This window comes from Alosa sapidissima, chromosome 14 (assembly GCF_018492685.1).
Source record: "Alosa sapidissima isolate fAloSap1 chromosome 14, fAloSap1.pri, whole genome shotgun sequence".
Classification (NCBI taxonomy): domain Eukaryota; kingdom Metazoa; phylum Chordata; class Actinopteri; order Clupeiformes; family Clupeidae; genus Alosa; species Alosa sapidissima.
Window position 1 is genome coordinate 22,982,138 of NC_055970.1, and position 22,687 is coordinate 23,004,824.

The 22,687-nt window shown below is 42.2% G+C and overlaps 1 protein-coding gene across 4 annotated transcripts in view; it reads right to left on the minus strand.

The window, feature by feature from the left end:
• The window catches only part of npm1b (nucleophosmin 1b), a 28,012-nt gene extending 5,729 nt beyond the window's left edge, over window positions 1–22,283 (minus strand). Inside the window, exons 1-8 of one of the 4 annotated variants that reach the window (XM_042061197.1) lie at window positions 22,178–22,283; window positions 21,458–21,540; window positions 18,784–18,903; window positions 16,846–16,939; window positions 15,250–15,341; window positions 12,901–12,974; window positions 12,422–12,494; window positions 9,918–9,995 (exon numbers count right to left, since the gene is read on the minus strand). In XM_042061197.1, the coding sequence (XP_041917131.1) occupies window positions 9,918–9,995; window positions 12,422–12,494; window positions 12,901–12,974; window positions 15,250–15,341; window positions 16,846–16,939; window positions 18,784–18,903; window positions 21,458–21,540; window positions 22,178–22,229 (666 nt within the window). In that variant the 5' untranslated portion in view covers window positions 22,230–22,283. The remainder of the gene's footprint in view (window positions 1–9,917; window positions 9,996–12,421; window positions 12,495–12,900; window positions 12,975–15,249; window positions 15,342–16,845; window positions 16,940–18,783; window positions 18,904–21,457; window positions 21,541–22,177) is intronic. The other 3 variants (XM_042061194.1, XM_042061195.1, XM_042061196.1) reach the window with 3 other exon arrangements.
• Window positions 22,284–22,687: the final 404 nt, after the last annotated feature.

Consider the following 22,687-nt stretch of genomic DNA (forward strand, 5'->3'; position numbering starts at 1 on the left):
AGCCAAAGCATCGTAACTCATTAGAACAGGGTCAATGGATGGATGGAGGTGTGCGTGTGGGTAGAGGGATGTGTGATTATGTGTAAGTCTATGTGTACTGTAGGCGCCAATGACAGCCAAAGCATTGTAACTCATCTCTCATATATTACACACACACACACACACACACAGTTTACTGCATGTGTGTGTGGGCATCAAAGGCACCCAAAAGCATCGTAACTCACCTCTAATACCTTACACACACGCACCGTCATTTACTGCAGTTTATTGTATGTATACGTATCTAGGTGTGTGTGGGTGTGTGATAGTGTGTGTGTGTACAGTCATCAGCATGTGAGTGTCGACCAGGATGGGAGCAGCAGAGAGATTACCTATTTAGCCTGCAGACAGGAGGGCCAGTTTATTGTATGTATATACGTATGTGGGTGTGTGTGTATGTGTATGTATGTGTGTGTGTGTGTGTGTGTGTGTGTGTGTGTGTGTGTGTGGACCAGTTTGCCTAACATGACCAAGATAGTTGGAAAACAGAAACGTAGATTCTTCCTCCAAATGACGCCACCTTTGGTACCATTTGGAGCCAATCTGGTGGGCTGCAAAAGATGCTTATTGCAGTCGCTGCGCAGGAGAGGGCAAGCCCAAACTCCTCACTGCACTAAGCAACAGGGAGAGGAAGGAGGACTGGTTTGCCAGGTGATAATGGAAGGAGGGGGGGGGGGGGGGGTGCGTTTCAAGAGTCTAAAACCAAAAATGGGTGGCATTATTAATCCACAGTGGACTAGATTATGTAAGGGATATCAATGCACCTTAAGAGCTTCAAGGCTGGTTATACTACCCAATAAAACAACACACATAGTCAGTCTGCAGACTTCATCAAGCCCACAGAGAGGAAATGGTGACTCTCTCAACAGACATTACTCCAATAGAGGAGAGAAACATTACTGGAGAATCCACTCCACTTTGGATAAAAATGAAAAAAGAAAATGAATAAATCGTGGGTGACCCAGGACAGCTCTGAGCGGGTCTAAGGTCTGTGAGAGTGTGGCGGCAGAAGAGAGGCCGCTGCGTCACTGGGCATGGTGGGCACAGGTGTGTCAACAACAAAAACAAAAACAACAACACACGTCACACACACACACACACACACACGCAAACACACACACAAGCCCTGTGCCGGCACCGGCGCTATGCGTTACACAAGCAGCGGCCTGTCCCTACACGCACACCAGCCTGGAATCCATTGTGATTGCAGGGTTTCATTGATGACTGAGCCACGTTGTTAACAGAGAGAGAGAGGGAGGGAGGGAGAGAGGGAGAAAGAGGGGGGGGGGAGAGAAAGAGAGAGAGAAGGAGAGAGGGAGAGAGGGGGGGGAGAAAGAGAGAAAGAGGGAGAGGGGGAGAGAGAGAGAGAAAGAGAAGACAGAGAGAGGGAGAAGGAAAGAGAGAAATACAGACAGAAAGGAAGAGAGACAGAGATGGGGGAACAGAGACACAGAGAGGGACACATGGAAAGAGAGACAAACAGACAGACAGAGAGAGACGGAGGGACGGTCACAGGAAGAGAACAAGGGGACCGACAGTGGGATTTTCGCAGGTCGTTGGGAAGAATGGGAGACCCTAACATTTCACTATGTTAACATGCTCCACATGGGAAGAATGAAGCGTAATGGCTCCAGTGTGTGTGCCCTTTCCTGCATAATCCTCCTACAAGACAACAGATGTCCTTTTTCGCACCTGTGCTTGGGAGTGTGTACTGGTGGACCGTACATTGCCGGGGCGGCTCTATTGACCGCTCTCACGAGAGCCAAGCCACCTCACAATTACAGCGGATTTTGGTTCTATTAAAGCAGCAAAAAGGAAAAGGTTTGGTAAAGAGCATTATGGCAAATGGTTCAAGTCACAAAGAAGTATGCTGTGCAGAAAAGAAAGAGGGAAAAAAAACACTAAATAGATGTTTCAAGTCACCATAAAAACACAAAACAACTGACACACAAAAAAAGAGAAAAAAAAAGGAGAGGGGCTGGCATAGACCTCTTCCATTTAGTCCTTGAGAATGCAATAATCCCCCCTCTCTCTCTCTCCTTCAGAAATTGGCGTTCATCTCAGACATCAAAAGGTATCAAATTAAAGGACACACACATACACACACACATACATACACACACACACACACACATACACACACACACGCACGCACACGCACACACACACACCTCTCAGGCTAAGAGAGCACACATGCTGCTGGCAGCGCGCCAGCGAGTGCTGTCCTGTGTATTTATTATTACTGGGCGTCTTTCTGGAGCGGAGGACAGCTGTGGGCCTGAGACAGCTGATAAACAGACAGCGCACAGCGAGCTTTTTAATCTGCACCAGACACTGATTACAGATGCCACAGGACACAGGACTTAATCACTTGCACGCCATCATTTGATGTAATCGCCCGGCTCCGATACGCTCTTTTAACACACCCTCGGCCATGCCACTTCGACTTGCCCTCTATGACATGAAGGACTCTTCCTGCCATTGTTTTGTAGGAGCCATACTGTAGTTGTCCTTCACCTATCACCGCCCCCCCCCCCCCCCACCCCCCACCACCAACAAACAAAGGCCAAATTTTAATTCCCAGACCAGACAATTCATTTTAAAATTCCTCTGCTTTTAGGCATTAAGGATGTTGAAGTAGTGCTGTCAATCACATGACACAAGGTGAGATTTATGCGTTACAAGGTGACCTTTGGGTCTGAGAGGCTAACAACTTTACAGCCACCTCACCTGCCTCACAGCCACATGTCAGTCATCTCAGACGCTTTTCCTTTTGCAGTACAGTTTATAGTCCACTTCTGGCAGACATATAGGCCTCTAATTTGTAGATGGGGGGGGGGCAGGTGATATGCGGTGAGGTATCCTTCCACCACTTATCAGCTGTGCACCAGCGAACGAGAGAGAGGGAGAGGGGGGAGAGAAAGAACGAGAGGGAAAGAGGGAAAACGAGAGAAAGAGGGAGAGAGAGGGGAAGAATGAAAAAGAGAGGGAGAGAGAAAGAGAGGGAGACAGAGGGAAATGAGAGGGAGAGAGAAAGGAAAAGGAGAGAGGGAAAGAGTGAAAAGAGAGGGCGAAAGAGAGAGGGAGAGAGAGAAAGAGAGGGGACAGAGGTAAAAAGAAAGGGAGAGAAAGAAAAGGAGAGAGGGAAAGAGAGTGAAAAGAAAGTGAGAAAGAGAGGGAGAGAAAGAGTGAAAAAGAAGAAGAGAGAGAGAGAGAGATAGGGGAGGACTGCATTTGACATCCCATAATCACCAGCCACCTGAACATGAAGCCGCTTCCTCCGTCCTGGGGGCTTCACACACATCAAACACACACGCGGGTCATGAGGCGAGGTGCCAGCAGGAAGCTGAGGAGGGGCCGGGGCAAATGGGAGGGGGCAGGGGTAAGAGGTGAGGGCTTTAGGGGGCTTTAGGGGAAGGGGTGGGGTGGAGGGATGCTGAGAATTTTAGGAAAGAGTCTTTCACCATCATGTCACAGAGGGGGGATTGAGCTTCTCTGTGTCTCTGTGTGTGTGTGTGTGTGTGTGACTGGAAGGAGCGTAATCCCATTTCACACACCTAACTTCTTTTTTTTTTGTTTTTTAACCACTACTGTTAAGTCTAAATGCAGTAATTAGGGAATTAGCCCTGCTCGTGTGCACACACACAAGCACAGTGGCGCTCTCTCTCTCTCTCTCTCTCTCTCTCACACACACACACAGACACACACACACACAGTCACACACACACACACAAAGCCCCAGGCTTCTTCACACACATTAGGTAAATAGTTCTCCTCACGACAAGTGCTCCTGTGTCTAATAACATACTAACATGGCCTGGCATCACTGGGTCAAGTGAATTGTCATTTGTGCACCAAGAAGTGGGGTGTGTATGTTGTTTGCACATTCAACCTGAGGGGAAAAAAAAGCAGCAGGTAGGTGTGCAGGTCTGTGCTCTGTGTATGTGTGTGTGAGACGTGTGTGTGTGCACGAGAGACAGAAAGGAGAGAAAAAGAGAGAGAGAGAGAGAGAGAGAGAGAAGTAATATAGTTATGCCATCCGATTTCTGTTTGATTCAAATCCAGGCTTTAACACAGTCATTTCAAAACATATAATGTTTTAATAAATGGCCTTGTGTGCTTCATGTTATTTGATGTTCACTTCAGAGACAGATAGCCTGACATTTTACTGCACAATTACAGCAGAATTGCCAACATGTAAAATGTATAGTTCTATCAGTAATGGAGTGCCATCGATCCTGTATCAATAAAAAACTGAACACAGATTGCTATGCATATGTATCAATATGTATATTCCCATGTATCAAAACAGTAATTTCTCTCTAAGGACATTGCGTTGTCTAAAGTTGTAGTCCAACTAGAGGAATCAGAGAATTTATGGTTTTGTTTGATGGATGGGTTCAAAATAGGAATAATTTATATTAATTGAGAATCATTGATTTAGGTGAAAACAACAAGAAACCTTCCAACAAAAGCTCCCCACCCCAACAATAAAACAAGGCTATAATAATATGATGGTTTTTAACTGGTTTTCTGCCTCAGGACCAAGGCATCCTGCTACCGTTGACAGAAATATGGATTCTGCATTGGGCCAAATGTTTTTGTAGAAGACTGTCTGACTTCCTTGGCGAAGGAAGGTTGGACGGCTTAAAAAAGACAATTCTGACCACAAAAGTACTGAAAGTCCACCAAATGACATTTTGGCAATTTAATAATGGTTTATTTCATCCATTGAGGAATAGGTAACTTCATCTGTTTGATACTCAGCTTTTCTTAGGGCATATCTGCATATCTCTATTTATTTATGAATATATTTATGCATTTCTAAGAGATCCACAGTTTTAAGCACCACTGTGGAGACTGTGTAGAGATACAAAGAAAAGAGAGAAAATAGTTAAAACAAATGCCTGTACTTTATGAATAGTGCAATACTGTATGAATGCACATGACTGCAGTGTGATACTCAGAGGAGGGGGGGGGGGGGGGGGGGGGCAAAACTGTGGTGTCCCAGCTTTAACGGGAAGGTGGGTGAGAGAGGTCTTAAGTTTAAACCTAAACTGAAGGGGGGTCAAGCGTGATTATCTAAACAGGGGTGAGGCTTAGGCCCATCTCTACCCCCTGTGGTAGCTCCTGTTGTCCTGGAGACTGTAACTACAATTAAGGCACACTCCCTTCGGCCCACGCAATTTCTTACCAAATTCATGGAATAGTTGTGGATCCACGGGCAGGTTAAGAGCTCTACTGGCACGCTACTGACAGAGGTGTAGTGGGGGGGGGGGGGGGGGGGTCACTCATCTAGGTGATGTCTCTTCTCTCTCTCTCTCTCAGACACACATACACACACACATATACACTGAGATGTGTGCCTCATTTGGGTGTGTCTGATCAAAAAAGTGGCCATTTCAGGCATTTTATCGTTCTTTTTTTGGTTTTCAATGTCTGACAGGCATGTCTGAACTAATCTCTGCATAGTGTGACAGCATAACATTGTCCACCCACTTCCTAAATTGACCAATCACTTTCCTCAGGACAATGACAGTAGGCATCATTGCTAGCCTCTCTATTGACCTTTGCACTGCAGTCTTCATGAATACATATACTATGCATCTTGCTTTCAGGCATGTTTACTAGGTCTGTATATGCTGACAATTGTGAAGTTCACGGCTATGATAAAACATTGGATGCTTGAAATGTGATGAGCTATCATCAATTCAACATGGCATCTTTCGCAATAACAATTTATTGCCAGCAGTTTAAATATTTTAAGGCATATGAACTAATGTGTTGGACTTGGATCAAAGGAGTGACACGTGTGCTAGTCATCAAAGCACATACCAAAATTCCCCTTGTTATGTCTGGCTCAGATAACACAAATTCAATGACTCAACCGAAATTAATATACCATTCTACCAACAAAGGCTTTACCCCGCCCACACAATTTGAGTTCGGGAAATTCAGTGTGGAGTCCCTCTACTGACAAGCCGGAACCAGAGCTGTTTGCATGAATCAAATCACCTGGGCAGGCTTGACACGATGATGGACAGATGAATGATGGTGCCTAGGTATTCACGTCACCTGACAGCGCTTGAGTTAGATGTTTAGATTTCTCTATGCCGTCTCTTGTACAATATATTGATAACACAACTTCAAAAAAACAAACAAAAAGAAAACAGTGATTAGGGCTTTGACTTTTGCCCAAAAATCATATTCAAAGTTTGTTTGTTTATTAATATTAAAATTCGAATATATTCGAATATGTATTAATAATATTTTAACCATTAAATGTCTTCAGCAGAGACCGTCTACGGAGAGCCTGGCCACTCCGTATTAAGTCCCATTGTACCGAATTTTGGTTGCAGTTCCACCAGAGTTCCACTGGGGGCGATCGCCATGAGTGCAGAATGAATGGGAGTCAATGGAGCTAGACGGCTAAATTTGTCTCTTTCACCTGATTGTCGTTGACAAATCTCAGATTTGATTGTAATTTGTATAACTTCAACATGGGTTATAGGTCAAAAGTTAAATGAACGAGTACTTATGTCCTTTTGATTTCTTACAGGTTGGGTCGTTGTTGCCCATAACACGCCAGCATTGTGCTAATGAATGACGTCATTGACACGTTTGAAAGGCTTTTTAGAACAATTAAGTGATTTTCTTTACCTCCCCTTTCGAATACAATATTCAAATTATTTGAAAAAAAATTATAACCCGAGAAAAGTGGATTTTGAGGGCTACAGCTCCATAGACCTCCATGCATTCTGCACTCGTGGACGAGCACCCTCATGTGGAACCACAGGAGGAACTGTAACCAGTTCAGAAACCGGAAGTTTTCCGGGAGTGGCAGTTCTCCCCTTATTAGACATTCTTTGTCTTCAGTAAGACCAATATTGGTATCAAACTTAAGTTCTTTATGTTCTGTCCACCAGAGGGCAGTGTATCAGTCAATGTCAATAGACTACGTGCACGAAAGGCTGATTATTTATGCGTGTGTTAAAATTGTTATTATTGACCATAGGGCTGGGCGATAAAACGATAGCGATATGTATCGCAATAGACATGTAATCGATATCAATAAAAAATACGTTCGATAGAACATTCATAATTAAAAGCAACACACACCTCCTGCCTTACGTTGTCCATAAATAAATAGGCTAAATATATCTTGCATTGTAGTATGTCAAACTCTACCAGAGTAGGCGATAGAAGTAGGCCTACCTCAACACACTCTCCTTGCCCCGTGCACTCTCTCTCTCTCTCTCTCTCTCCCTCTCAAAAGGCGCATCCTTCCTCAGCATGCACATGTAATCCAAACATAGCAAATTAAGCTAACGTTACTTTATTTACAATATTTCCAGGCTTCAACCAGTGCTGCTTTTCATTCAGACTTATCTGCACATTTATTTATTTGAGTGTTTTTCATGATTGTGTTGCCATTTATTTTCCCTGTTTGCTTTGATCGATAACTGAGGTGATTAAAATCAGAGGAAGGTTAAGTTTAAAATAAAAGTGTCTATTATGTCTATGTGGGAGCTCACTAAGCGTGAACCAGCCAGAATGCCAACGTCACCTACAGGAGCCCGGATGACCAATAATAGCCTTGCTAATGAGCTCGCGATTTTACTTCACCAGGCGTGAAAAAACCTTGGAATCTGAATTGAAAACAACGTTTACAACCAAATACATTTACAAACAATTATCTCCATAGGCTACAGATTCGAATATCAAGAGATCCCTAAAATTCGTTCGAATATCTTTAATTTGTAAAATAATCAAATTATATTCGAATAACGAAGTTCGGAGTCAAAGCCCTAACAGTGATTAAGGCATTTGTCGAGAAGAAGGATTTTTTGGCTATTCTCCCTATAGAGCTGTTAAGTCCCGCCCCTTCCGCTAACCCCGTTGGACCTCTAGGTTGAAAAATCGTTAATGCAAGTGAATGTAAGAAAATAATTATTTTCTGGTCCCGTTTGAATTTTGCCATGAATGTCAACATATGTGGTCTGTGAATTTTTAATATAAATTTTCGTGTAAAGAATGCTACAATTTAGCGGGTAGAAGGTTGATGCGGTTAAACTTTGTGGGAGAGCACTTTCCCCTAGACGACAGCTAGCGCTAACTAGCTTCTAGTTAGCTAGCTTCTAGTTCTAGTCCCATAACAACCATCAGTTGGTCGAGATGGAGAGGGTTATTAAGATCGACTTTAAGATTGACAGTGAACCATACAACTTTACAATCACACTGTATCATAGTGTTAATGTGTTGAGTGAAGCTAGACATGTTTCGAATATTTTTGTTACCATGTGTGTTTATTCCTGCCGTTACAAAAACTACCATCTAAGCTAATGTTAGCGATTAGCTCACGTCACATAGGCCACATGTAGTCTTTCTCGTTATGTCTTTTCCACAACTGCTAGCCGAAGAATCATACAATATACTGTCAAACTTGTAACATGAAAATTTATATTAAAAATTCACAGACAACATATGTTCACATTCATGGCAAAATTCAAACGGGACTAGAAAATAATTATTTTCTCACATGCACTTGCATTGACGATTTTTCAATCTAGAGGTCTACTGGGGCTTTAACGGATGGGCGGGACTTACCAGCTCTATAGGATTCACATAGTCTATGTCGTTGCTCTGATTGGTTGGGTATATCTAATTGCGTGCGGAGGCATTTTTTCCCTGTATCTGTTGAAACACGCCAATTCTGAAAAGCTAGCCTGGTTATGTCATGCTAGCTTTCCTCTACTCAAGCGGTTCTATATATGCATACATACAAAAAGGACTTCTCTTTGGCCCCTGCGTTTGATGTTGCCCTATTTAATGTGGTGTGATCATGTCCTGGTGCCACACAGAAAATTAGGTTACGTTTATTATCTTCCCAATAACGTAACAAATTAGGTAATGTTTATCATCTTCCCAATAACGTAACAAATTAGGTTATGTTTATTTGTTTATTATCTTCCCAATAATGTAACATGCACTGTACCGCTCGGCTATCCTCAACTGCTAGGTCTCTGCTACTGAATAATGTCCTAGGCCTACTGCCAGTGGGTCTCCATAATAAACTTAAGATATTTTGAACAAAACCACATAATCCAATTGCATGCCAATTGTAATCACAAAACATGAATAAATAAATAAAATTAAGTACTTCGATTAATGCAGTGAAAGATGCCTGATGTGGAAAACAAGAGGCCGATATATTAAATGCATAATTTGCCCAAATCTAAGCTCCCCTGGAACAAAAAACAATCCCAAAACAGCAATTTTTCACTTTAAACTTGCTGGCACAGAGTGAGAAAATAGTCTGTAAAGAAGCTCGCTTCGAGCCCCTAGCCGTAAATGACCCGGTAAATTAAGCATGTGGGCCCACTGCCACAACAAAATGTTTGAAACACAGTGCTGCCATGTCAGGCGGCTGGCAGAGCCGCTAGGGGCCTGAGTGCTCTCCATGGATGTGCAACCCACGTCTCCGCTAGGGCTGCCGCTGTACCATTTGGGGGGAAAAATCTAATTGCAATTTTCTAGACAGATATTGTGATTGTGATTTGATCTACTATTTACTTCAGTTTAATATTCAAGATTTCACTTTAAGTTGGGCCACTTCTGAGTGGTGAGCATGCCTAGTGCATGAGAAGGCACAGCACTCCTGTTAGGTGAGTTTCAAAGCATGTGGTTAGTCCATTTTTAAGTCCTCTGCAGTAAGGGCTATTTAATATAAAGAGGGAGCCTTTCCTCTATAAAGCTGGGAACAAACGGTGCATTGCCATGTTGGAGGCGGTCAGTGGGTTTTGTTGTGGTTTTGATGAACGTCATTAGTAGCTCAGTTTAGCCAGAGATTGGGACATTTCCTGTCTGTGCTAGCCTACCTTAGACGCCTGGGCTTTTCCTGCAGGCCCGTTCTGTTTGAGCGTGCTCTTTGGACTCTTCTCTGGAAGTCCCTTACTCTGAGAGCAGAGTGGAGCGGATGGAATGAGAAAAGACAGAGAGAGAGAGAGACAGAAACAGAAAGGAGGGAGATAGAGAAAAAGAGAGAGAGAGGTCGAAAAGAGGGAGAGAAAGTAGGTTGAGAGAAAGAGGAAAAAAAGGAGGGAAAGAGAGAAAGAGAGGAGACAGACAGAACAATGAAAGAGAGAAAGAGAGGAGGAGAGAGGAAAAAAAGAAGGAGAGCAAGACATTAGAGATATAAGTAGTGTGTGTGACCCTGAAAACATTAGGATGTTTCTAGAAAACAAAAGACTCCTTCAACATCTTGAGCAGTACTCCTGTCACAATATCAAAAATGTTTGGGGCCACAACACATGAACGGCGCTGTCAAACTAAGGGCTTTAACATTGGACAATGCCTCGCCTTTGAAATGCAATACGTTTTTATTATCTTTTTGCTCAAACTGTCAGAAACGGGTGATAAAAGTGTGCAGTAATTTGTATGTGCTGTAGTCTGTCTAGTTATGGCCTCGAGCAATTGATGTGGGCTGTCAGTGTTAACCTGTTCATCTCAATGGCATAGGAAAGGGATTAGGGAAAAAAAGAGAAAGATAGAGAGAGAGGGAGGGAGAGAGGAGATGGGGAGAAATGAGATGGGGAGAGAGAGAGAGAGAGATGGGAGGGGAGAGAAAGTAGAGAGGTTGAAACAGAAGAGAAGAGAGAAAGGAGCGATAGAGAGAAGAGGTAGAAACAGAGAAGAGAGGAGAGAGAGGAGAGAAAGGAGAGCGATAAAGCGAGGGAAAGATTGAAAGAAAAAAGAGAGAAAAGAGTGAGAGAAGAGAATGAGAGAGAGAAGAGAGACAAAAGGGAATGAGAGAAGAGAAAAGAGAGAAACAAGAGAGGAGAGAGAGAGAGCACACGAGGAGTGCAGAGAGGTCAGAACAGGGTGAGCGCTAAAGGGGGAGGAAGGAGTTAGGACACAAAAAAAGGAAAACACATGGAGAGCACAGAAGACTCGGAGAGGTTGTGGAGGGCAGAACAAGAGATAGAGGATAGAGCTGGAGGAGAGAGAGGGAGGGAGGGAGGGAGAGAGAGAGGGAGAAAGAATGAACAGAGTAAATCAGTGTGTGACAGAAAACCTCAGCTGTCATCTCCCCCTCAGGCTAAGAATGGCTGCTCACAAAGCAGGTATGCACGTCTAGCCAGCTTTGATCTTTGCCTGGCACGGCTACACACACACACACACAGACACACACACACAATGACCATGTCTGGATGCACGCGCACACACACGTTCACACACACACACACACACACACACACACACACACACACACACACAAACAAACACACAAACACACACACACACACACACACACACACACACACACACACACACACACATACACCTTGGATGTATAAACATGCTCTTTAAGCACAGAGGCCAGGTGCACTAGGGGACTTGATGAGAACCGGAGAGGGGTGGCGGTGGAACGGCTTCTTCAGAACACCAAGGGAACAGAACAGGGGTGGAAGAGCATGGGGTCCAGAACACGCCATTCTTATCCCCTAATGGGACGCACCTTCATGCTATAAACTCATCAGGATGGTGTAAAAATGATTCACCTACATGTCAGCCTACACTGGTCTGACTGATGACAGGTGATGTGTTGAAAGTACAATAAATGAAGAAGATATATAGACAAGCAGCAATGTGCAGGCAATGGCTAAGCCAATAGCCATAGTTTGCCTATACTGGTGAATAAATGCATGTGTATGCATAGTGAGCAATTCTAACAAACTGACCAGTGTTTTAAAACATTTTCTCCTGTTTGTACCAAAGGATATTAAAATGCAAGTTGCATGTATACAATACATAGTTGTGCAACAGTAAGGAACCATAAGCTTCTGATACAGTCTGGCACCTCTGGGCTCAACCCTAAGCATTCATTTGAATTAATAACTGGCTCAGTGCTTGCAGGTTACCTGGGGCCTACACATGCCTCACTTACCTGGGATTTCCCATCTCAGTGCAACACACAACCTCTCCTTTGTCATTTGCAAAGGTCCAACCTCTCAGACACACACTGACCCCTAATGGTTGCTACCACACGCTGCACCCCAGAAAGTGTAGAATATATCCATGGGAACTAATAGCTTAACAACTGGCTAACCTAATGGCTACCTGAAACTAACAGCCAATGCAAAAAAAAAAATCACAGCACAGAGAGAGAGAGAATCACATCACTCAGCAGATGTGAGAAGTTTGTTTTTCCTTTCTTCTCTGCAGCTGGAAGATAAACCTTATTTTATCAATTACATACACATCAGTAAGACTGAGTGCCTCTGATTTTCTTTTGGGTTAAAATGGAGTGAGGACTCTGGAATGTCTGAACCACGGGCATACAAATTGCTGAAACAAATCAGAAAAATAAGTTCACCCTTACCTTCTTAGGTGATTTTATTGAACTCGCCTTGATGACTGGCTTTTCGTCTTCCTCATCATCATCATCATCTTCGCTGGATAGGGAAATCAACAAGCATTTTAGAGTGTTCTGCCAAAGCTCTCCCACCAGCCAGACAGCTAAACGCAGTGCTACCCTTTTTTATTTTTTTATTCTTTCACTTTTAAACTTTTCTTTTACTATTGCCCTTCCATGCCTTTATTAGCTATTGTACTGTTTGCTTGTGTTTATGTAAAGCACATTGAATGACGTCTGTGTATGAAATGCACTATACAAATAAAGTTGACTTGACTTGACTCAACCAGGTCTAAATCTAAATCTAAAACTAAATGCAAATTATGAGGCAAGAGGAACCATAATTAAAATGGCACCTTGGCAAGACCATTAGCCTAACTACTGAAACTAGCATTTGGTAGACTTCATGTGGAAAGAGGTAGGAAAGTATTAGCCTGCAAACTTACTCATCCTCATCCTCACTGTCATCCTCATCATCCTCACTGTCTTCGTCTTCATCAGAATCAACTTTCAGTTTTTTCTGTTATGGGTAGAAAGAAGTACACACACACACACACACACACACACACACACACACACACACACACACACACACACACACACACACACACAGATATTATACTCTCAGCAAGCTAAGCCTTCTGGGACGTATCCTGACCCCAAGGTTATGCGACATCCAGGGTAAATAAGGGAATAAGGGAATTAAATAAGTCAACATTTTAAAAAATGAACTGAAAAAAAAAAAACACATATTTCTACAGCTACAGGAGTGTCAAATAGCAATGCCTATTTAATTAATGCTATGATTTTAATTTGACCTAAATACATCCAACTGTTCGGATAAAATTTCTTCTGACAAATTGCTTCCACAAGATGACACAATACCTTGTTCTTTTCTTAGCCTGATTTGTAAAGGACAGCATACAAAGTAGTCCATACACTCAATTGGTAATGTATTCACAGGTTGAAATAAGCTTGTTTTTTTCAGAGAATTAAATGAGAAGATTCAAATGAGATGAATTCAGGAGTATGCTATTTTTCTTATGACTGAACAGACTCGCAATGTAAAAAAATCACAATAAAAATGGATTGCTGCCAAAATGTTATAATAGTCGCATACCGGTAATCACCTTTGTGTCACTTCTTACTCCTAGAAAATGACTGCCCTAACAGTTCAACAACAGCAGGTCAATGCAAAACAGTACACAATACATAAAATACAGTTGCATGAAAACTTTTGGCAATAATGCTGGAACAAGACTAACAAGTCGGCTGGCTAAAGCTGGAGTTGACACAAAGGTAAGTTCACAACAGCATACCCACAAGCCGAGTGAAGTGCCAGCATGAACAGAGAAGCTTCAACATAAGTGATGCAACCCATTCCTTATACCGTGAAATCACCTGTTGCAGTTTAATCTAGTGTGCAATGCAATCCCTACTGGTATCATTCAGTTAATGAAATATCACTTGTCATACAGCTCAAATGTCAGAGTAAACCCTACTCTAACCATTGATGGTTGCCCTCTCCTTGATAAAAAATGCAATAATAACTTTATACGTAATGCTTTTCATGCTAAAAAGAAATGCTCTCCTAGAGGGAGAAAGAGACTGGAAGAAGGCATGGTTATTACCTTATAAATTTTGCCTTACCAACAAAGTTAAAGAATTACACTTCAACATTTTACACAACACTTATCCTTGTAATGCATTGCTATCTACATTTATGGATATGGATAATACATGTGCCTTTAGTGATATGGAAGAATCTCTTTCTCATCTCTTTTATGAATGTAACGCTGTTTTTGATTTCTGGGTTGACCCGAGAGACTATCTGTCTCATTTGCTGAGTAGGTTATTTCATCCATGAAAACAAAGCTACTGACTTTCTTACCAATTTCTTTATTCTTTTATGCAAGTTTTTTATCCACAAACACAGATTACTTAAAACCAAACCAAAGCTGAAAGTATTCTTAATAGAATTTCAATTTCTCCTAAAATCTCTAAAAAATGGTGATGCACTGCTTCTTGAATACTATGTCTACAATCTAACATCTGTATGACCCTCCCCCTCAGTTAAGATTGTGTAACTGTGTGATGCTTGTATGTAATTATCTATTTATTTATTTTTTTTAAATGTTTTTATTTTATGTATACGTGTGTATTTTTAATTTATTATAATGTTGATGAAATGAATGTACTGTTGTTTGATTGGGTATAGATTGTACTATATACTTGCATTTGTACTTGCATGTAAATGTAAAAAAAACCTGTTGCAGTGCTAGCACTACAAGGGTGACTAGGTTACAGTTAACATTATGGCAAGGTCACTTATACAGACCTTGGGCAGTGGTAGCATAGTGGTTAAGGAGCTGGGCTAGCATGCAGTAGCCTGAAAGGTTGTGGGTTCAATACCCGGCCTCCACCGTTGTGACCTTGAACAACACACTTAACCCCGAGATGCTCCGGGAACAGTGGATAAAAGCGTCCGTTAAACAAATAAATGGAATATACGTAATACTCTTAGCCACCTTCTGTAAACCAACTGTATACTACTGTCTACACTGCACTATATTTCTTGTCCTGTCTATGCACCACCTGTCTATACTTTGTATATCATATTGCTCTTTTCTGCTTTTTTGCACTTCTGGTTAGACGCAAACTGCATTTTGTTGCCTTTGTACTTGTACTCTGCACAATGACAATAAAGTTGAATCTAATCTAATTTAATCTAATATACAGATGGACCAGGTCAGCTGTATGGTAAAGCTCCATTTGCATTTTCAGGTCAAAAGTACCTTCGGAGGAGCTTTTCCTGACAGCATAATGGAGGGCCTCTTCACTGGTGATGTGTTATTCTCCTCCTCTTCGTCATCAGAGTCTTTTACACCTGAAGGCAGCATTGGACACACAGATCAGACTACAAGTGCACAAGAACATCCAAAATACCATTTGAACAGAAGGTGTCTAACTAACACTTGAACTTTTTTTAATATATGTTTTGGGCTTTTGCCTTTATATGGACAGGACAGTGAAGAGACTGACAGGAAGTGAGTGGGAGAGAAAGATGGGGATGGAAATGACCCGTGTCGGAATCGAACCCAGGTCCACGTCAGCACTTGGGCCCGTATGTGGGTCAGGCGCTGTAGTACGTTGCGCCACAGCGCCTCCCATAACACATGTACTTATGATCATAGATATTTGAAAGCTAGATACCGCATTGTTTATCGTGTTCTATTAGGTCGCATAGGTAAACGTCGTCGCCATATTGCTGAGGGCAAAACCTTTACTGTCTATGGGCAACAATTGCCGGCAATCAGAGACACCTGTCTGATTTCCAATCAGAGACACCTGTTTCTCCATTGGCCTCCAGTGATTGTTGCCCCCACCAAGATGGTGGCGTTATTTTCGTACGTTCTGGAGCCCAATGCGGTATCTAATATCTATGCTTATGATCATATCTATTAACTCATTGAATGCCAAGCTGTTTTCGGAAGCTTTGTCCTAGAGTGCCAGCAATCTAGACCATTGTTGATGACTTTTGTATAGCCACAGCATATTCTATGTTATAGCTATGAACACATACAATGGCTCGTTTGAAAGGTGAGACTTTAAGCTCTCAGTGGGTGCAAACCGTGTATTTCTACACGCCTCTGTTCCTGAGAAATCCCAAGCTAAACAGTGGCTAGTTTTCATCAAAATCGCTGTTTTTTTTCTAGAAATGGAGATACAACTTATTTCATGAAATATGAAGTAATTGCCTGTAAGGTTCCGGGAAGTGACCTAGCGAGACCTGGCGAGACTGCCACCTAGTGATAGACCCACGAAATGGCCTGGTTTTGAGCTGACGTGCGTGCGTCACTGATTCGACCCAAAGTGGCAACCGAGTTATGATAAAATGTCCAGATAAAATGTCCAGATTGTGCGTTTTCATGAGTTTTCGATCGTCATACATTTCATTTCCATTCATCACAGAGTTTGCAAAATCACATATAAGGTGTGTTAGAGTGTCTAGTTTCGTAATAAAAAAAAAAGCTAAAAACGTAATATTATGTTTTTGGCACTCAATGAGTTAAAAAAGCAACTTGTGGAGGAGATTGGTGTGGTAGAGCATGGCGGGTGACACTTTAACGTCCCAGGATGTATAGTATGTCCAGTGCTATGTGCTTTGTGCTTGTGTCTGTGTGTGCATCTCTGTGTGAGTGTACATTAGTGTGCATTATGTACTGTTTGTTTTGCCCTTTGTCTATTATGATGTAAATAAGGCTTGAAATAAATACAAACTTAAATTATGTGTTTTCAATATTATGCCTTTGATCTGGTGGGAACACAATGGGGACATTCGATATCCATAACAATTTATGGACAGCCATAGACAGGGTCGTAATACTTACTGACAAAATGCTGGCCACTGATGTAGACTGGGCCGCTACCTGACTGCAGCCGAAAGCACACGGGAGGGGTGACCTCAAACCCCCCCAAACTCACCTGCAGATCGGGAAGAGGGTGAGACATAGGTGGTTAGCAGGTATAATAATCTCACAAAAACACCTCCCCTGTGCCAACAAAAAGATTTGTTGTGACGATTTCTCCTTAACCTACACCCTGTCTGCATTAGCACAGGACTACAATGGCCATCTCACGGATGATAGTTCTGCGTCATGAATTTCTAAATATCTTCATCCCTCAACACGTCCTAAGCAAAGATAACTAGTCAGTGCATGACTTGCTGAAAGGTATGCCAGAGTCTCCACCTTGTTCAGGGAAAACAACTATTAATATAATTTTTTAACTGTGAATCCATCTCTGCTTTTTTCAGTTCTGACCTTAGCAGACAGAGCACTTAATCAAAACATCTTTTCTCACGTACGCGGCTGATTGTGTAACCCCGATGTGCTTGAAGGTGCAGTCTCAGATTCTCAATGAACATTCCACACGGCGAGGCGTTGTTGGCGTGACGTTGCAATGGCAACCAAATAACAACAGCTGCAGGCCTGTGGCACGCCACTCGACCTCAGAATACTTTTAATTGACAGCTGTACACCTGTCACAATTACAGCTGAACAGTGCGAACTTGCCGACTGTTGTAAACTGCGATTGATTACATGCAGATGTCAATCTCCGAGTGTTTGCGGATCTGCAGCCGAGCCCCAGAGCGTTTCTCTTTTCTTTTCTCACATTGGGAATAATCTGTCAGGTCAAGGCAAGCATGAAGCATTGTGTTTCTTTTCACAGCTGGGTAAGAATACTCTTCAACACTGGTAAGCAAAACTACAAAGGAATGGGGACTAGCTGATAAGAGACAGGTGTTTTGCATGTGACTAAAACAAACCATTTTCTCATCACTGACACATCTGGAATTATCAGGTGTGCTTGTTCTGAAACAGAACATTCCTCTCAACAAAACAGCACAGCACAACCCCATAATGAACAACACTAGGTGGGTCTCCATGGACACGTTTAATCCGATTCAAATCAGAATAAGTATGTATAAGTAAGTAAGTATATATACTCTTTTGATCCCGTGAGGGAAATTTGGTCTCTGCATTTATCCCAATCCGTGAAACACACACAGCACACAGTGTACACACAGTGAGGTGAAGCACACACTAATCCCGGCGCAGTGAGCTGCCTGCATCAACAGAGGCGCTCGGGGAGCAGTGAGGGGTTAGGTGCCTTGCTCAAGGGCACTTCAACCGTGCCTACTGGTCGGGGTTCGAACCGGCAACCCTCCGGTTACAGGTCCGAAGTGCTAACCAGTAGGCCACGGCTGCGCCTGGCTCAATAATCAATAATGGCTCAATCGGAATAAAAATGACACATTTAAACACATTGATCAGAATTAAAATGGCCAATCTCATTATTTTAATCGGAATGAAAGGGGTGGTGTATTCCGTTTTTATTCCGATTGAACAGCCATTTATACGGCCTGCTGTAGCTTCTCAAGGAAAAGTACAGTAGCAACGACTATTCCGGGCAAAGATTCTAGAGCGCTTGTAAGCACGGAATACAATGTAACCAAACAGATGGCACAAATGTTTAATTCAGTTAGTTTAATCGGCATGACTGTCCATGTTAACATGGCTACTGATGGACAATGCCAATATTATTAACATGTTAAAAAAGGGGAAGGGGATTGGGGACCTCTCCCCCTTCAACGACTACATTGACATTAGAGTAAAGCTTCAGAGAAAGCTTATTTTTAAAGCTTTTTCCTTGCACATCAAAACTTAAAAGGATAGTTCAAGATCCCAAATGAAGGGCAACAGAGGGGATCAAGTTGCTGTGCTCTTGACATGGAACATAGCGTAGTGGCTTGTGGAGGCACTCACCGACGGTAACACAGATGGTTTGAGAACAACTAGGGGGAACTTTGTGGACTTCCCTTCATACGTCATCCCTTCAATCTCCACGGTGTGAAACTTATCTTCTGCCTCTGCACCCAAACACACCTGGAAACAAGCATCAGTAGAGGGCTGGTCAGAGAATGGTTGTGCTGTAGATGACTTTCAACTTAACATGTGCTGTTTGCCCTAAACTTAAAGATTCTAGACCCACCTGTGACAAGAGTGACCCACACTGTCACTAGTAATTTTGGTAGTATTGGGTATGTTTCTTCATTATAGGCTATATGTTGTTCCTTTGGCAGAGTCTAGGTGCACATAGATTCTGTTATTATTATTTTTCTGCTAGTGATGTTTGATGATTTCAGGCCCTGGGGCCTGTACTACGAAGGGAGCTTAACCTACCCAGATGTAACCCAGGGTTACTTTGTTAAACCAGGGTTGACAAAACCTGGTTATCTTAAGTGGTGTTAATCGGTACTACAATGCTGATTATGAAGTTGATTTGTTGAGCCGGGGTTAACCTGTGCGCGTTCACATAAAAGGGGCGGGTTGCAGCGCAAGTCACCACTTTCAATGATGACGCGATCACCTTATTTTACGGATGAGGAATGCACAATTATTATGACAAGTTATGAGGAATTAAAACCCACTCTACGACAAAAATCAAATACGTTGGCAGTGAACAAAGCAAGGCAAGGCTGTTGGCAACGTATTGCTGATTGGGTAGCTTAAATGCCTAAAAGTAAAGATTCATTTCCACATGTTCTTCAAATATGTGTTACGGAGGATTAATAGCTTGCGGAATGTCTGAAATGAGTTGAAATAATTAAATTGCCTATTTTGAGTTCATGGAAATGCCTACAGATGCAACACAATTTAGAAGTGGGCATATAGATTACAGTAATAGGATAATTTAATGTTTAAGTAGCCCCCATTGACCTGATTTAGTGTATGCCTAATTCTGTGAACATTTCAGATGCAACACCATTGCAAACGCACATGGCAGCAGGTGAAAATGAAACACAAACACATTATTCATAATACTAGGTTTATATAACCTAGTTATAGCTTGCATTAATATTTCTTAATTATGAAAACATGTAGGCCTAGTATGCTTATAGCCTTCACTTGGCCTCTGTTTTACAGCTAACAAGAAAAAGGTGTCTTTGAACAGTACTGTAAGGAGTGTTTTACAGTAGCAGAGGAGTTGGCCATCGCAAATAATAGTGGAAGGCCGATTGTGGAAGGGGTTGAGGGAGGCATTCGGTCGGATTCTGGTGCTGTGGAAATGTGTAGCCTTTATGTGCAGGGTAGGCTACAGTAATATGACATTCAATTCAACAAGTTTGTTAAAATGGTGATTTTAATTTATTAGGCCTAGGCTATGTCCGATTTATTTTAGGCTATTCTTGCTCAGATGTTCAGCATACTGTAGGCTAGGCTAAGCCTATGTCCGATTTATTTTCGGACATAGTATTCTTGCTCAGATGTTCAGCATCACCGATTAGATGGAAAACATGAATGTCCACGTAAGGGCATTGCTATGACGGGTGACATTAGAGACTTCTGCCTAGAGATCACCTGACAAAGATAACGAATTCCCTCGACCTCGACTGACTGACAATCTATATCTTCATAGAGAATATATATATATATATATATATATATATATATATATATATGGCGGTCTCTAAAACCCCTCGAAGAGATCACCTCACGATTTGCGCTCCGATGTCGTATGGATCATCCAGGTACGCCGAATTGTTAGTGGAGGGGTGGTAGCCTACTTATAAAGGGTGTGGTTAACGGAAACCTCGGGTTAACCAAGAACATAACCTGCTCGGAGCAGGTTTGAGATGCAGCGTAAATTGCCATGGCATACCTCGGTTAAAACCTATCCATCTTTTGTAGTATGGGTTAATCGGGAACTTACGCCACACGTGATCAAGTTACTCTCGAAGTTACCCAGATAAGCCAGTAACCCCACTTCGTAGTACAGGCCCCTGATTGATTTAGTCTGTGTAGTTGCGCTGGAGGCGCAAGAAGGGGCGTGTGCACCTGGGTACCCAAATTGGCTGATTAGCCTTATAAGGAGTAGGCCTGTTTTTTTTTTTTTCAATTAGGGAGGTCTTTAAAACCCTGTGGAGGGAGGAGGCGAGGCTCTCTGGATTGCACATGTTGTGCATATCTGACACTGCTTTGAGTGTTAAAGAAGAGTATTACAGTAAGAAACTATTCAGTATTATCAATGTCATCACCTAGAATTCCATAGGTATTTTAATTTATGATGACTACTTTCTCTACACTAAATACAAACAAAATATGTGTTGTTACAAAAACAATACCTTGCTCTATTCAGTTTTTTAAATATGCAGTTGTTTGTTTTCTCTGCTCTTTAACTTCCATGTACACTGACCTTCCTTAATGGATGCAATGCATGACAGATCAGTGTGCCTTCGAGCAGAGCTGGAAAACTGGTTTCAGAAAGTGAAAGGCCTAACATATTTGTTCCAACCAATCACTTAAACAGCCAGGTAGCTCTGCTAATTAGGGAAATCACCTGTGTTAAGTTGGAGTAGGAGCCTACTTTCACTTTCCGAAGTCTGAGATTTCCCAATTTCGCCCTCAATATCAGGTAGGAAGGAACTGCTTGTCTTACCGCTTTGAGTGACAACTGGTGTTCAGCTTCATCATCATCCACTTCCACTTTATGTTCTTTTTTATCTGCCTTAAGCGAACAACCTGTCGGACAAAAAAATATGCAGCCATTATGAATTCCCTGACTTTTGCAACGCCTAACTTTGATGTAGCCTTCATATTAGTTTGTTTACCACCTGCTTGACAGTCATCTCTGCCTATAGCATGGTCATACGTTGGCTAGAAGAGTAAATTAGCAAATTAATCATCAAAGCCATACGGCCTCTCGGTTCATATCTGCAGAAACAACATCCTAAACAAGCACATTTCAGGCCACCATTGGTAGCAGCTACCACTGGGTATTAAAACGTTACTATTGTTGTACACACTGCATGTTACTCTTGTAGTAATATTACAGGCAAACAGATTATCTAGCAAATTCGTACATTTAAGATGTCTGGTAAATATCGTATTGTAACTCTGGATATTCCCTTACGAAAACATGCATCATGTGCCTGAATATCAGTCTTAGCTGGTGCAAGCTAGACAGCTAGAGAATAAAGGGCTATTCAGCTAGCAACGGCTAACTTTGCACACCTAACCCACAGCAAATCTGACGTCCATGCCCGCTAACTCCTTGTCTACAGCCACATATTCAGTCAAATTACTATTCAGGTAAATTAAAAGACTGCTTGCGCATTAATTTGCATTGGGAATGAGAGAGGGTGCTTATTAACCTCACCAAATAAATACATCTGGGGTCGGCTAAGGTCGGGAATACTATCTTCAGCCATTTTTGCGCCACTATCGCTCTTGAATTGTAATTCCGGGGTCTGACTGATGGCTGGAGTAGCGAATGGGATTTGGCACACACTACTTCCCCCGCCCTAATGCTGATTCTGTCCAATTGAATGTTATTTTGTAAATTTGGACGCTGATAGCCTCACTTCTTATTTTCAACGCCAAGTGTCGCTATTGCAGAAGTTATTAAGCCTATTGTCGTTTTTCCTGGAGGATTTTAGGTTCATAGGGTCGGTGCAATAGCCTAAATGTTAAATACAAAATTGCACGAGTCAACAATCACAAGAAGCAACAATTAACTGCAAATTATTTTAATGTAGTCTACTGTGAAAAAGTCTTAGGCATCCATTAGATTCGTTGTTTTATAGCAATGTTATAGCCTGATGACCACACATGTATTTCTCATTCTCATTCTCCAGCCTAGAACGCAACCAGAAGATATTGGGAATAT